The sequence below is a fragment of the Thamnophis elegans genome, chromosome Z, assembly GCF_009769535.1.
Source record: "Thamnophis elegans isolate rThaEle1 chromosome Z, rThaEle1.pri, whole genome shotgun sequence".
Lineage (NCBI taxonomy): Eukaryota > Metazoa > Chordata > Lepidosauria > Squamata > Colubridae > Thamnophis > Thamnophis elegans.
In genome coordinates this window covers 138,228,714-138,245,048 of record NC_045558.1, presented here as the reverse complement: position 1 = coordinate 138,245,048, position 16,335 = coordinate 138,228,714, and the positions used below count along the sequence as shown (strand labels likewise).

General features: G+C 42.0%; 1 protein-coding gene across 1 annotated transcript; it reads right to left on the bottom strand.

Moving 5' to 3' along the window:
• Positions 1-1,436: 1,436 nt before the first annotated feature.
• Positions 1,437-13,992, bottom strand: LOC116522022 (vomeronasal type-2 receptor 26-like). The gene is made up of 5 exons (XM_032236609.1): positions 13,970-13,992; positions 8,399-8,690; positions 3,623-3,718; positions 2,813-2,939; positions 1,437-2,335 (listed from the first exon to the last, which is right to left on the bottom strand). The coding sequence occupies exons 1-5, from the start codon at positions 13,990-13,992 to the stop codon at positions 1,437-1,439; spliced, it is 1,437 nt and encodes a 478-aa protein (XP_032092500.1).
• Between the last annotated feature and the right edge of the window lie 2,343 nt (positions 13,993-16,335).

Sequence of the window (16,335 nt, the reverse complement as noted above, 5' to 3'; positions counted from 1 at the left end):
CTACCTGAACCGGGAGGCCCTCACAACAGTCACTCGTGCCCTTGTGACCTCTAGGCTGGAATACTGCAATGTGCTCTACATGGGGCTGCCCTTGAAGAGCATTCGGCGACTTCAGCTAGTCCAGAATGCGGCCGCGCGAGCGATTGTGGGTGCACCTCACTTCACCCACGTTACACCTATCCTCCGCGAGCTGCACTGGCTGCCTGTCGATCTCCGAGTGCGCTTCAAGGTGCTACTTATCACCTATAAAGCCCTTCATGGTAGTGGGCCTGGGTATTTGAGAGACCGCCTACTGCCAATTACCTCCACTAGACCGATACGATCGCATCAATTAGGCCTCCTCCGAATTCCATCTACTAGCCAGTGCAAACTGGCAACTACCCGGAGGAGAGCCTTCTCGGTGGCTGCTCCGACCCTCTGGAACGAACTCCCCGTGGAGATTCGGACCCTCACCACCCTCCAATCCTTCCGCGCCGCTTTGAAGATCTGGCTGTCGCGGCTGGCCTGGGGTTAAGATTCCAACCCCACCCGAATTGTGTGACTGTTGTGCTCTCTTTTAATATGTTGTATTGTTTCCATATTGTAATACTGTTTGTCTTTCTCCCCCTCCCTTTTTGAATTGTGAGCCGCCCTGAGTACCCCCAGGGAAAAGGGCGGCATACAAATAAAGGAAATGAAATGAAATGAATACCATGTTAAATACATCTTCATAAAACATAATTCCCTTTTTACTACATTTATGAAGTCATTTATAAATAGAAAATATAAAAACCATGAAAATGGCAAAGTCCCATCCCCTAAGTAGGTAAATTTTGTGGGACTGAGAAAGAGGGCCTTCTTCATGGTGGCTCCCACCCTCTGGAACATCATCCCTTCAGAAATTAGACTGTCCCCCACTTTGACACTCTTATGTAAAGTACTAAAGGCCTGGTTTTGCCAGCGACCTAGGGAATCGTGGGTGGGATGCAGCCCATCAAATGACTTATTTGATTGTGTGTTGTCATTGGGGGGGGGGGGGGTATCATTTTTTTATTTTTGTTCCTGTATTGTTTTATTGCTTATAAGCTGCCTAGAGTCACTGTGAGCAAGTAGGCAAGCATTTAAATTTGCTTCATAAATAAGTAAACTGCATACATTGGATAAGATTTACTTCAATATCTCAAATATTCTGACACGACAACTGGATTCTCAACATCTTGCTATCTTGGGGCATTGAAAGACAGAAGGTGTGTAATTAAATAATATTGGAGAATGATAACAAATGCTGCAGCAGGAGCATTTCTTTTCCAATTGGCCAGTATAATAAATCTTGGTGACTAGGATAATTTCTCTATTGTCAGAATTAATGACTTCTACATATCTCTTATAGATAGCAAACAATCCTTCTCTTTTTTTGTGTGAGCAATTTCTCAAAGCCAGAAAAATTACATGATGTGCTATTTTCTCTTTTTGAGTTGCTCCCTGTGGTTGAGGTCAGGCCGCAAAACAATGATGTAGCATTTTGGCATGAATATGCATCCCAGTAATGCAGCACTGGAGGCCAAGATGGAGAAGACCTCCACAGCTACCATGGCTTTTCCCTTTGTGCTCAGATAGGCTGGAAAGAAGGAGATCCACACACTGCAAAAGGCCAACATGCTGAAGGTGATGAACTTGGCTTCATTAAAGCTGTCAGGTAATGTACGGGCAAAGAAAGCCACAATAAAGCTGGCGATGGCCAAGATACCCATGTAGCCCAAGACACAATAGAAGAAGAAAGCTGACCCCTCATTGCACTGTAAAATCATTTCCTGGGGCTGTGAGTGCTTGTCCAACTCAGGGAATGGAGGTGATGTTGACCACCAAAGAATGCAAAGACATACTTGGAATAGAGAACAGGAAAGGACAGTACAAAAAGCCAATCTATTCCCCACCCATTTTCTCATCTGAGATCCTGGGTTAGTGGCCATGAAGGCTACAACCACAGTGATGGTTTTGACCAGGACACAAGAAATGGCCACTGAGAAGGTGATGCCAAACATTGATTGTCGGAGAAGGCAGGTCACTTTGCCAGGCTGGCTGAGGAAAAGCAAAGAGGAGAGAAAACAGAGCAGAAGAGAGACAAGGAGGGTGTAGGTGAGGGACCTGTTGTTGGCTTTGACAATGGGAGTGTCCTTGTACTTAATAAATGTTCCAAGTACCCAAGAGGTCAAGAAGAAGAAACCAAGGGCTGCTGAGGCTAAACAAATTCCTAAGGTTTCTTCAAAAGTTAGAAAGACCACCAGTTTCAGGATACATCCATTCTTATCTTTATTTGGGTAATGATCTTCTGAACATTGAAAACAGTCATCCATATCTGAAAGGAAAGTCAAGGAAAGCTTTTATACATTCCATATTTCTGAAAATGATATTCTTTATGGGTGCTAACCATTATCCCGCTCACATTTTTTTTAATTGGCTACCAGTTGGATCATGTTTCTATGGAAATGCAGTTTTTCCATCATTATATCAGCTGGGGCCAGCATAAAAGAAGTAAAATGGGAAGGGCAATTATTCTATGAAATGCAGTCCTGTCTAGCACTTCAAAATTATTAAAATTTAGACCATTTCAACTTTTCCCATTTTTCCAAAACAAAGAGAAATAATCTGTGAGGTTGGATGTAAGAGCTCAGGTCTTATTTTGCAAACTTGGAATTGAGAATGACTGATTGCGATTCACAAGTATAGAAGTGAATATTCACCTTGCAGAACTCACAAAACTATTTGCTACATTAAAGTAGTGTATTACAGTTTCCTTAGGAGTATCTAATGACAACTGGAATGTCTAACCTACCCGTTTGATTTGAAATCTTTCCTTCTGGGCAAGGAACACAGTCGTAGCAACAGAATTGCTTTCCTTCCAAGCTTTTCTTGCAGTATCCAGGGCAGCAGGGATAATTACACAGAGAAATTGGAATAACCTTGTGATAAATATAAATTCCTAAAGGGTTAGTCCTGATGTATGTACAAAGTACAGGTTTCCCTGTCCAGTCATATCCGACTCTAAGGCACAATGCTCATCTCTGTTTCCTTGGCTGAGGGAGCCAGCACTGTCCGAAGTTATTTTCAATGGTCATGTGGCCAACATATATGCACAAGGAACACTGTTACCTTCCCACCGAAATGGTACCTATGACTCTACTCACATTTGCATGCTTTTGAATTCCTAGGTGAGAAGGAGCTGAGGCAAGAGAAGGAGCTCACCCTATTTCATAACATGCAGATGTCAAACCTGGGCTGTCAGCTTTCCAGCTGACAAGCTCAGGGTATTTAACCATTGAGCCAAGGCATATGTGTAGTAGCCAATAAAATGTTGACATTATAAAGGATGTGCAAATGGCGTGTTTGGAGAATGGCAGAAAGAATAAAGAAATATATCTGATCACAACTCCTGTGATTTCAAATGGAAATGTAACCGAAATGTGAATACCTATCTTTTAAATTGTAATGTCACTTTGTCAATTTGATGAAAGCTTCATCATTGACAATATTTGCACAGAAAATGCCATTTCAAAATGAGAGAGAAAATTAGATTTCTAAAGCGATTATGTTCAATATTGGATCAAAATGTATCAGGGAAGAGTTGATTAAATGAGTTCCATACCTGGTTGAAAGCTGGATGCCAGACAATCACCTCTTCATCAATGATTAATTCCTTGGCATTGGAAATTTGAGGATCCATCTTTCCAACTCTAACTCTCTGAAAGGATCTGTTTGGAAAAGTGATCAAGTTGGTGATGTCGAATCCACCTGTTGCTTCCCCTTTCTCATTCAGGAACACTCTCTCCCCAACTGAATTGTTAAAAGAAATGCCTTGAAGAAATGAATGGAGCTACTTGAAAGAGAATGAAAGAGAGAGAGAGAGACAGAGAGATAGACAGAGAGACAGAGAGAGAGAAAATGAGTGAATTGGAAGTATAATAATAATACAATGGCCAACATATTTAACTTTCGCTTACTCATTCTTCCCTTTACTCTAACAAATATCAAATAAGTTCAATTAAAATATAAATAATTTATATTTCAGAGTAAGACACAGGTCTGTTTTAGTATTAATGTAATGTTATTTCTTGGAGGGTGGGGGCAAAACAATAGCAGTTAACAAATTAAAACCAAAGCAAGGTATTGATATTGTGCAATTTGATTCAGATATGATTTATATTACCTTTTTAAACAACTAGGCAATCAAATGTGGACCATATCTAAACTCATCATACATTGTTTGTTTTTCATTAGTTCAAAGATTCTTCACATCATGAGACCTCACAAATTTCCTTTAGCCAGATTTTATCATCTTACACTCAATTGTTGAGACAGAGAGAGCGTAAAGTACCCTAACAATGCCTGCTTCATAATAAGCGGCCCAATATTGTAATACAAAAACCAGTGATTTATTAACAGCTTCATTAGGCATTCTTCATTAGACATTTCTTATTTGCAGCCATCTTTTTTTGCTTTCTTTATCTGCTTTTGAACTTTGCCTGTGTTACTGTCCTCCCTTCATCCTGTCATAAATCATGTTATCCAATAGCTTCATTCAACCCAGCTACTGCAATCTGAGATCCGGCTCGCTTCCACTCTGCATGGAATGTCAACACAAAGAGTTGACAGAGAGAGTGGGGGTGGGGGAGAGAGAGGGATGGAAAGAGAGAGAAGGATATAGATATTGAGAGAAAAGAGAGAAGGATGGATAGAAAGAATGAGAGAGAGAGAAGGATGTAGAGAGATATTGACAGAAAGAGAGAGATAGATGGAGAGATGGAGAGAATGAGAGAGAAAAGAATGAGAGAGAGAGAAGGATGTAGAGAGATATTGACAGAAAGAGAGAGATAGATGGAGAGATGGAGAGAATGAGAGAAAGATGGAGAGAGAGAAGAATGGAGAGAGAGATATATTGAGAGAGAGAAGGATGGAGAGAGAGAAAGAGAGAGAAGGAGATTGAAGAGGATGGAGAGAGTGAGAGAAGGATTGAGAGAGGGAGAGAGAGAGAGAAAGTGAGAGAAAGAAGGATGGAGAGAAAGAAGGAAGGAGATGGAGAGATTGAGAGAAAGAGAGGGGGATGGATGGAGAGAGGTAGAGAGAGAATGAGAAGAATGAGAGAGAGAGGAGATGGAAAGAGAGAGTAGGATGGAGAGAGAAAAGGAGAGAGAGAAGGATCGAGGGAGAAAATGAGAGAGAAAAGGATGGAGAGAGAGAGAAGGATGGAGAGAGACAAAAGGATGGAGAGAGAGAAAAGGATGGAGAGAAAGAAAGAGAGATGGATGGATAGAGGGAGAATGAGAGAGAGAAAGATGGAGAGAGATAGAAAGAGAGAGAGAGATGGATGGAGAGAGAAAGATTGAGAGAGAGAATGATTGAGAGAGAAGGATGGAGAGAAAGAGAGAGAAATGGATGGAGAGAGAGAATGAGAAAAAGGATGGAGAGAGAGAGAAGGATAGAGAGAGAGAAAAGGTTGGAGAGAAAGAAAGAGAGATGGATAGATAGAGGGAGAATGAGAGAGAGAAGGATGTAGAGAGATAAAAAGAGAGAGAGATGGATGGAGAGAGAAGGATGGAGAGAAAGAGAGAGAAAGATGGAGAGAGAAAATGATTGAGAGAGAAGGATGGAGAGAAAGAGAGAGACATGGATGGAGAGAGAGAGAATGAGAAAATGAGAGAAAGATGGATGGAGAGAGAGAAGGAAAGAGAGAGAGATTGAGAGAAAGTGAGAGAGAAATGGATGGAGAGAGGAAGAGAGAGAATGAGAGAATGAGAGAGAGAGAGAGAGAGACAGAGAGGGAGGAAGATGGAAAAAGAGAGAAGGGTGGATATATCTCTGCATCCCAACTCTGAAATGTTCATGAGCCAAGGGCAAGTTCATTAGAGAACTGGCTGAGGATAATTTGGGATAGCAATAGCACTTAGACTCACATACCGCTTCACAGTGCTTTGCAACTGTCTCTAAGCAGTTTGCAGAGTCAGCATTTGTGCCCAACAACCTGGCTCCTCATTTTACTGAACTCAGAAGGATGGAAGGCTGAGTCAATCTTGAGCCAGTGGGCATCGAACTGCCAAACTGCTGGCAACCGGCAGCCAGTACAAGTAGCCTGCAGTACTTTCTCTAACCACTGCGCCACCACAAGCTAATAAGAAAAGTGAAGTGTCCTACATTTCAGAATATTGGGAGGGGGGGCACAAAAAGAAGAAAGAGTGCCTTCAGACCCAATGCAATTGAATTCTTCTTGGAATCCAGATGGATAAATCCACAAGACAGGACAATTCTATGTGGAAGTGAAAAGTTATTTATAAAACAAAAATTGATACATACAGTACATTCCCTTGGCTATACTGAAATTAGTAAAGGCGCGGCTTAAGTTTGTACTCTTATTTTATAAACCTAATAGCTTTGTTGCCTCAGTCTCTCTATTGAGTTGTAACCATAAAGATAAAGGTCCCCCTCGCACTTATGTGCTAGTCATTCCCGACACTACAGGGGGATGCTCATCTCTGTTTCAAAGCCGAAGAGCCAGTGCTGTCCGAAGACGTCTCCGTGGTCATGACTCAATGCCGAAGGCGCACGGAACACTGTTACCTTCCCCCCAAAGGTGGTTCTTATTTTTCTACTTGCATTTTTACATGCTTTGGTTGGCAGAAGCTGAGACAAGTCATGGGAACTCCCTCCATTAACGCGGCACTCAGGATTCAAACCGCCGAACTGCTGACCTTTCTGATCGACAAGCTCAGAGTCTTAGCCACTGAACCACCATGTCTGTGGCCATAGGACAAGGTAAATAAGCTATGATGACTGAAATACAAGAGAGATGTAGCATGAAAAAATTACCTGCCAAGGCTGCAAATTTGGAAATTCAACCCTTTGAACCTCCCTTGGTTGGGAGTTTGAGCTCATGGCCTTGTGCAAAGAATGTGCCACTGCATAAGCAGCATTATAGATGCTGTAGCTTTGGGCAGTCATCTGCAACTCAAACAGAGGACCAGGTAGATTCTCCAACTTCTCTTTTCCAGTGCAGGTTTCAGTAATCATAGGTGAAGACAATTCTCTATTTGGAAATGAACAATTGAACAATTGCCCCCAAACCTCTTGAAGAAATCCATCTTTGTGGGTTGAAGGTTTGATGACTTGAATAAATTCTTCGAAGCCTCGAACGTCTCTGGAATGCACAGTAAAGGAAAGAGCCCCATGGAACATTGGGAGGTCCCATCTCCTTTGGATTCCCAACAGGATGAAATCAATCGGATTCATCAGGATCCAAACCTTCCTCAATAAGGCACTCTCTTTATTTTCAGGATCCCATAGAAACATGATCGTTCTGAGCCACACTATTGTGGTTGACTCTCCGTGGACAAGAAAAACATTCGCTTTTTGATCCATCAATTTATTAGAAATAACTGAGATTGAATTGATCAATTCTGGCATGTCTTCCAAGTTGAGATATTGTGGAATTTTTTGCGTGAAAGCTAAACAGACCCCTTTCTGTGAAAGCAACGGCTGCAGTTTCTGCAAAAAACGCTCTTCCTTATTTTCGAAAGCAAAATGTCCAATCCACATCCATCCAAAATGGAGAAGAAGTTGTATAAGTCCAGTGTACTGATGCTCCTCTTTGGGGACCATGCAATAAAGTGGAAATAACTCAGTAATTTGAAAGTCTTCTTGGGCAAAGGAACCATAAATCAACTAAACGAACGGAAAAGAGAAATTCATTATTCATGAAAATCATGGGGGAAATATGAAGAAGACTGCGGGATAGAAACTCAGTGAAGCTCTCCCTACATTGAACATTTGTCCAATTCTATGTAGATATTTGCTGGAAAAGAGGAGCAAGCAAAATTCCTTGATGAAATATATTCTCATCTGAAATATAACGAGATTACATTCACACTCACTTTCCTAATATCAATTTTGCCTTCTCAAGTAAGATTAATTTTGTACTGTAATTTGTGATTTAAATTTAAATTAATAAAGGGTTTAGATTTTCTTGACTGATTTTTTGAGCCAACATCTTGAGTTGTGGGAACTGCAGAAGGGATGGGAAAAAAAGAGAGCCAAATTGAAGTCATGCAGAATGGCATGGAAAAATACTAATCCTACAGAACCAATCCTTCAAAAAATGGCTAAGAAAAACACTAAATCACTTAAATCCTACACCAAACAAATTGTAGCAAGAGTTGTGACCTATTGCTGGTTTGCAATCAAAATATATGCATGATTGTAATAACAGGTTTTGATTTAATTGGATTGCCTTGAGCCAATCTATTGAGTTGTGGGGAAAACAGACAAGTGGTGATAGAAGTGTATTTAATTGAATTCCTACAGAAAGGAATGGAAAGCAACTAGTATATATTATTAATTACAAACTTTTCTCTCTCACTCCACCCCAAACTACCTGTGGAACTTTGTAGACATGTACAGTTTGTGCCATAAAGGATGATGTATCAGGACCTAACCCTCCAATGATGGCCATGAGTTTTTTCTGGCTATCACATTTGTAGTTAGGAACAAATTCCTGGGATTTGAAAAGCAGGTCCAGAGTGGTACGATAGGTCATCGTTGGGTTGTTGTAACTGTCATAGATGTGGAACCCGAGAGTGACATTGGGTAAGATCAGGGAGTCCTCATTGATCTCCTTCACAGCAAAGGCCAAGGCGAGGACGTGCTGGTAGAATTTGGTTATGACACTGCAAATAGTTTAAACACCCCCATTGAACAATATAAGTTGACAATTCTATTATGGTGAAAGCATTGATATATGAGTAACAACCATTTCTGTCTTTGGTGTAAGTGAGAAGATGAGAGTCTTTGTAAAACACTCAATAATTTCTATAGTTTTCAACTACAGCATTTCCATGATTTGCAACAAATATGTATAGAACAAAGTTGTGATTGTTGTTTCAAACATGTATTTCTATTATGTATTCTACAAAATAGAATACAGCCAGCAAGTATAACTCTTTTAATATATGTAAGCAATGCAAGGAGTGACTGCACAGACTGGATAATTATACTCACTAAATGTTCTCCAAAATGTTCTCCAAAAGACTTTTTGCACCTTAACTTCAAGCAGTTTGTGAATAAGAATTTAATACAATGAGAAGAAAATATTTGTTTTCCCACAATGAAATATGTTTGAAAGACAAGGGCAAGACAAGCAAGAGTAAGTTTATATAAAAATCTTGCATTTATTCTCAAAGAACTATTAGTCAAAAAAAGAATTTTGGCAGATCTAACTCAGTTTAGAAAATGAATGGAAAGAAAAATAGAACAGAACAGAACACAACAAAACAGAAATCTTTATTGGCCAAATGTGACTGGACAGAAAATTAATTTGTCTCTGGTTCCTAAAAAAAGTGTTCATAAAAGAAAAAAAATGCATTCATCAAGAATCATAAGCTACAACACTTAGTGATAGACATAGGTTACCAATAAGCAAATCATCCTAGGAAATAGCTAAAACAATATAAAACAATCCTTACAGTGGTAAATCATAACCTTTTAGAGAAGGATGTTTTGTAAATTCAATTCCAAAAAAGTTATGAATTATGTGAGATACCATCCCACCTATGATGAGGTCACCAGGCTGGTAGCACTCATGTGGAACAGGGAAAATAGTGCTCGCAGGGCAGCTCAGAGTAACTGCTTTCTGCACCAAGAGAATCAGAAGGAACAACATCTTCAGGCGTTTGTCATAGGGAAAATATTTGTGTCTCCTGTCCATAAGGAAGTTTGTATTTCAGTGGTTCATTCAATGATTAAGCAAAGGTTTATATCTGACAATGCACCTAATCAGAAATCCCATCATTTGCTATCTGAAGTTCCATGTGTGTAGCAAATTTGTATACTGATTATCACTAGGATTGAACAGATGTTCTAGGGGAAAAAAGGAGGGAGGAAACTTGTAAAAATGAGTCTAATGGAGCCATTATTATCCCTTTGTGCCAAACTCCCTGGAGTTCAAGAGTTACTTTATAGCCAAATAGATACCTTAAGTGTTGCTGAATTTAAATACCTTTATGTACAGACCTTGAGGTTTTGGCTTAGCTAAAAAAACATATGTTGATTCCTGTAGGAGATAATTATTTTGTTTTTGCTGAGAGAATAAGGAATTCAAATGATGGTTCAACTTTGTTTAAATGAGAAATGCTAATAAAAGTAATCTAACATTGGCAATTAAAAACAGCCTCAAGTGTTGAAATTCATGTTCATTCCTTACAATGGAACAAGGTTCCCATTTTCCATATAAAATGAACAAAATTGTTTAGTAGAGAAGATGAAATATTTTTGACATGTTAAGGTCTGACAAATAAGTCAAAGAATGTCGATGGAACTGCATCTACATGGAGGAAAGTATGCAGTGGAGTATCCAAAGGCTCTATTCTATTCCCAGTACTCTTCAACATCTTCATCAATGATTTGGATGAGAGCATAGATGGGGAACTCATCAATTTTTCAGATGACAACAAACTGGCAGGAATAGCCAAAACTCCAGAATATAGGCTCAAGATACAGAAAGTTCTTGACAGACTTGAACATTGGGTGCTATCTAACAAAATGAAGTTCAATGGTGAAAAAAGTAAGGTTCTACATTGAAGCAAGAAAAACAAAATGCACAAGTACAGTATAGGTGGTACCTTGCTCAATAGTAGTAAACTGTGAGAGGGATCTTGGAGTCCTAGTGGACAAGCATTTAAATCAGAGCCAGCCATGTGCAGCAACTGCCAAAAAAGCCAACACAGTTCTGGGCTACATAAACAGAGGGATAGACTCAAGGTCACATGAAGTGTTAATACCACTTTATAATGCCTTGGTAAGGCCACACTTGGAATAGTGCATTCAGTTTTGGTCATGAAGATGTAAAAAAGATCTGGAGACGCTAGAAAGGATGCAGAGAAGAGCAACAAAGATGATTAGGGGACTGGAGTCTAAAACATATGAAGAACGGTTTCAGGAACTGGGTATGTCTAGTTTAATGAAAAGAAGGACTAGGGGAGACCTGATAGCAGTGTTCCAATATCTTAGGGGTCGCCACAAAGAAGAGGGAGTCAAAGTATTCTCTGTTATTCTATTCTATTCCTCCAAATATTTAGTTATTTATTTACTTATTTTATTTTATTTGTACTATTATTATTATTTATAATTAACTCAAGGCAGAGAAAATATCTAATACACCCTACTGCTATGATAGTATATGATATAATATACTATGATGTGATAGCGTATAATAGATATTATAGCAGTGTTCTAAAGAAGAGGGCATAAATCTATTCTCCAAAGCACTTGAAGGCAGTACAAGAAGCGATGAGTGGAAACTAATCAAGGAGAGAAGCAACTTGGAACTTAGAAGAAATTTCCTGACAGTTAGAACAATTAATCAGTGAAAGAACTTGCCTCAAGAAGTTGTAAATGCTCCAATAGGAAGTTTCTTAAAAAGAGACTGGATAACCGCTTGTCTGAAGTGGTGTAGGTGTAACTTCCAAGGGCAACTTCCTTGGCCCTTCCAACTCTGTTATTCTGTTAGTCCTATTATCCTCACAACACAGAGGTGGGTTCCTACCAGTTCGCACCTATTCGATAGAAATGGTTCGTCAAATCTACCGAACAGGTTAGAAGAAGTTCCACAGTGGACCTGAAAAGCAGGCCATTCCTACCGAAGAGGTTCCAAACATTTTTGAAACCCACCACTGTCACAACAGCAAGAAAGTGGGTTGGGCTGTGAGAGAGTGACTGGGTCAAAGTTACCCAGTTGGCTTTCATGGCTTAAGTGGGACTTGAACTCATAACCTCTCACTTCCTAACCCGCCTCAATCACTAGACCAAAGTGAGTCTCAAATCTGAATCTGACTCTCAAATCAAATATTTCACTTATGAGCGAATGCAGCAATCTCTTTTGAGCAGGGAGCTTCAAAGCCACAAACCAGAGTAGAAAATATTGAACTGATACTCAAAGAAAAGAAAAATTGTGGTTGCTGGCTGTGACTGTCACAATTTCCATGGCTCTGATTCAGTAGGCTGTGTGTTTCTCCATTGAATCCGTGTCTTCATGTGTAATGTCACACAAGGACACTTGAACGTCTTCTCTGAAACTTTCATCTCTTCCTTACCAAATTATAGTATGCAACATACCATATTTCTTGAGTACTGGTTCTATTATTGATGGTTGTCCCAAAGGTAATTTTTGAAAAGGCAACTGAACTGGACATAGAAACTCTCTAAACATTCACGTTTCAAATACCGCAGACCTATCCCAAAGGAATATCCCCCTGATACCATGTTAAATACATCTTCATAAAACATAATTCCCTTTTTACTACATTTATGAAGTCATGCTTTGCTATCACTTCAGCTGCCATGAAACGGGGAGGGAGGGCATGGTATTTGGGAGGGGTTACTCATTGTGCTGGAGGAAGGTTCTGGAGTTCACCGGCTGATCGGACTACGCATGCGTGGGTGTTTTCCGCCAGGTCTAACGGCACTGACATTCCATCTTCGTTTTGCCTTTTGAAGTTATCTCACACCTGACACTTGGAAGACTTATGATTGGACTGGGTCTATGATGCCAAGGGGTGGGGAATGGGCTATTCTATATATCAATTGCTTTCGTGACTAATTAATCAGATTTCGCTATGCTTCGCCTTTAATCATTCTTAATTAGTAAAAGTACACTTGATTTCTTCACATGGAGTCTCGTGGTCTTTCTTTCCTAATTAATCAATGAAGAGGACCTGACAGTTAGCGAAATCTCATTAACACCCTACCAGGAGGTTACAGCTTTCCGTGGGGGGTGAAACCTACAAAAAGACGAAACAGAGAAAATGTCTTCGCCTGCCAGCGATGGAGAAATGGGAAAAAAACCTACTGATAACTTATTTTCTGAAGAGTTGTCTCAGCTGGAAATAACGAGCCCTGCAAGTCCTCCCCGTTGGTCTTGTCAGTGGGACAAAGAGAGGATAGTGCGAACTGGGATCCGGCTGTTACCAGAAGAAAGCACCAGGAAAGGCCGTTTAAAGCGGGGGCCGAACGAAGACCCCAGGAAAGAGGTCAACCTGATTACTTGGAACAGAGGTACTCAGGGCAAAGGTTCGGGGAGGGAGAAGAGGCCGAGAGGGGGTGGGAGCAAGAAAACCCACGGGCAGCTTTCCCCCCCCCAGCCAGGGGTGCTGCCAGACCAGGAGCCCTACTCCCCAGAAGACGCAGAATGGCTAAAGTCCCCCCCTTACCTGTAAAGTTTGATGGAAATCCTAAGAAGCTGGGGTCTTTCATCATGCAAGTCTATAATTACATGGAAATCTATGGCCCAGATTTTGAATCAGACACCATGAAAGTACGCATGATTTTGCTGGCTTTGGACAGCGAGGCCTCTGACTGGGGAACAGGCTTGCATCAGACAAACTCCCCCCTAGAGATGAAAATGGGATCCCACACCGAACTGATCTCTTTCATTGTGGCTCCTGGGATGGACAGGCCACTCATCTTGGGCCTGCCTTGGCTTCGGAAATGGAACCCTCACATAAATTGGAGGGAAGGTTGGTTACGCATTCGTACGAAAACACCTCCGGAAGGGGAGGGCATTCCTTCTGAACCTATGGGTTGCGGCCCTGATTTGGCCGCCAGAGGGCAGGAGAGGATTGAAGGAGAAGAAAAAATTCCGAAAGTGTATTGGGACCTGAGAGGAGTTTTTAGTGAAAAATCTTCCGACAAACTTCCGCCCCACAGGCCTACTGATTGTTCCATCGACATCTTACCCGGGGTGAAACTACCTAAACCCCAAATATATTCCATGTCACCTAGAGAAATGGAAGAGATGAGAAAGTTCATCGATAAAAATTTGGAGCGGGGATTCATTGAGCCTGCCCGCCCTAAAGTCGCTGCTCCTGTGCTGTTCCGTGAAAAGAAAGATGGCTCTCTGAGACTGTGTGTTAATTTTAAACACCTTAATGCCATCTCGGCCCAAAATTTATACCCGCTGCCATTGATGAAGGACATGTTGGCCCAATTGGGGAAGGGCCGCATTTTCACCAAACTGGACCTCAGGGAGGCGTACTATAGGGTCCGTATAAAGGAAGGGGATGAGTGGAAAACTGCTTTCAACTGCCCTCTGGGTTGCTTCCAGTTCCGGGTCATGCCTTTTGGCCTGCAGGGGGCGCCTGCGGTTTTCATGCAATTAATTAATGAGATCTTGCATGACCACCTGTACAAAGGCATTATCGTATATTTGGACGATATCCTTATCTATTCTCACTCTTATGACGACCACGTCGCTCTGGTGCGCACGGTTTTGAAAAACTCAGGGCCGCTGAACTTTATGCCAAATTGTCCAAGTGTGAGTTTCACCAGGCTAAAATTGACTACCTCGGTTATCGCATCTCTCCCGCCGGCATTGAGATGGACCCTGGGAAAGTGAAGGCGGTCACTGAGTGGGAAGCGCCCCGAACACGCAGGCAGTTGCAAAAATTTTTGGGTTTTGCTAACTTCTACCGTCAGTTCATTCCTTCTTTTGCCAAGATTGCGCTTCCTATCACAAATTTACTGAAGTCAAAGGGTGGGCCTAAACCTAAGCCTAACAAACCACTGGATTGGACCATGGAATGCCAAGCTGCATTTGAAAAACTAAAACGCCTTTTTGCTGCGGAGCCGGTCCTCAAACATCCCGACATGGACAAGCCTTTCGTCGTCCAGGCTGATGCCAGTGATGTCGCCGTTGGGGCCGTCTTGCTACAGGCCAACGACCAAGGTAACTTGCAACCATGCGCTTACACCTCACGCAAGCTCACGGACACTGAGAGATGCTGGACCGTTTGGTAAAAGGAGGCGTTTGCAGTGCGATGGGCCCTCACCACATGGCGCCATTTTCTGGAAGGCGCCAAACACCCTTTTGAGGTGTGGACTGACCACAAGAATTTGGAGGCGTTGAGGACCCCGCGCCGTCTGTCCCCTAAGCAGATGCGGTGGGCACAACATTTCAACCGTTTCAATTTCACGCTCAAGTACATCCCTGGAGGGAAAAATTTCATGGTGGATGCGTTGTCCAGACTCCCTCAATACAACTGCTCTAAATTGAGCATTGTTCAACCTGTTGTTCCAACTTCCAGCCTAGCGGCTCCTGTGGTCACTCGCCAGCAAGCACGCTCGAAAATGGAAGTGCCTCAAGATTTTCTCTCTGACCTCAAAAATGCCCTTCCCCAGGATGATTGGTTCCTGAATCATCAGGATGAGTGCACAATGAGGGATGATCTACCGTGGATCGGAGCCAAGCTTTATGTCCCCGCTTCTCTTCGTCTCACCGTCCTCCAACGAGCTCATGATTCCAAGTTGGCGGGTCATTTTGGGTTCGTCAAAACTTTACATCTAGTCAAGAGGCAATTCTGGTGGCCCTCTTTGAAAAAGGACATTGAACTATATGTTGCTAGTTGTCCGGTTTGTGCGGCCGCAAAAAGGGCACCTGGAAAGCCGCAAGGTCTGCTCCAATCAGTGGCACAGCCTGTTGCCCCTTGGAAGGAAATTTCTATGGACTTTATTGTCGAGCTTCGCGAGAGCCAAGGGCACACCGTCATTTGGGTCATTACGGACTTATTCTCAAAGCAGGTTCATTTTGTACCTTGCCACAAAATTCCTTCTGCTAAGGCTCTTGCTAAACTTTTCATTTCCCACGTTTACCGTTTGCATGGAGTGCCTGATCGCATTATTTCTGATAGAGGTGTCCAATTCACCTCAGCTTTCTGAAGAGAATTTCTTAAACGCATTGGCTCCGCCCAGGGCCTTAGCTCCGCCCACCATCCTCAGACTAATGGGGCCTGTGAGAGGACCAATTCTGTTTTGGAGCAATATTTACGTTGTTTCATCAATTATCAGCAGGATGACTGGGTTGACCTGTTACCGCACGCTGAGGTGGCCTACAACAATTCTGTTCATAGCAGCACTGGTTTTACCCCTTTCTGGGTTGTTTTTGGTCAGGATTTTGTTCCTATTCCTGAGTTGCCTCGTGACCAACCGCAATTTTCTTCCGTCGCTGACTGGAGTGACCGGCTAAGTCATGTTTGGCCTTTAACTCTTGCTACTTTGGATGCTGCACATCGCGCTCATAAAAAACAAGCTGATAGGAAGCGTACCCAGCCTTATCAGTACAAGGAGGGTGACCTCGTCTACTTGTCCACCAAGTTCCTTCAGACCACACAAAAGTCCAAAAAGTTGGGGCCTAAGTATGTTGGCCCTTTCCCCATTGTCAAGATCATCAATCCTGTTTCCGTTCGTTTACAGCTACCTAAGCATCTCTCCCGTGTTCATCCCGTGTTCCACGTTAACCTCATTAAGCCTGTTCGTGTTTCAACT

What these genes read in the sequence shown, in the direction of transcription:
- LOC116522022 (XM_032236609.1), bottom strand. Translation starts at nt 13,992, where the DNA reads ATGTCCTTCATCAATGGCAGCGG. An exon ending in TCCTTCATCAATGGCAGCGG is followed by an intron (nt 8,691 to 13,969) that starts GTATAAATTTTG and finishes AACTATTTGCAG; the next exon opens with TGTCATAACCAAATTCTACC. An exon ending in ATGTCTACAAAGTTCCACAG is followed by an intron (nt 3,719 to 8,398) that starts GTAGTTTGGGGT and finishes AGATCCTTTCAG; the next exon opens with AGAGTTAGAGTTGGAAAGAT.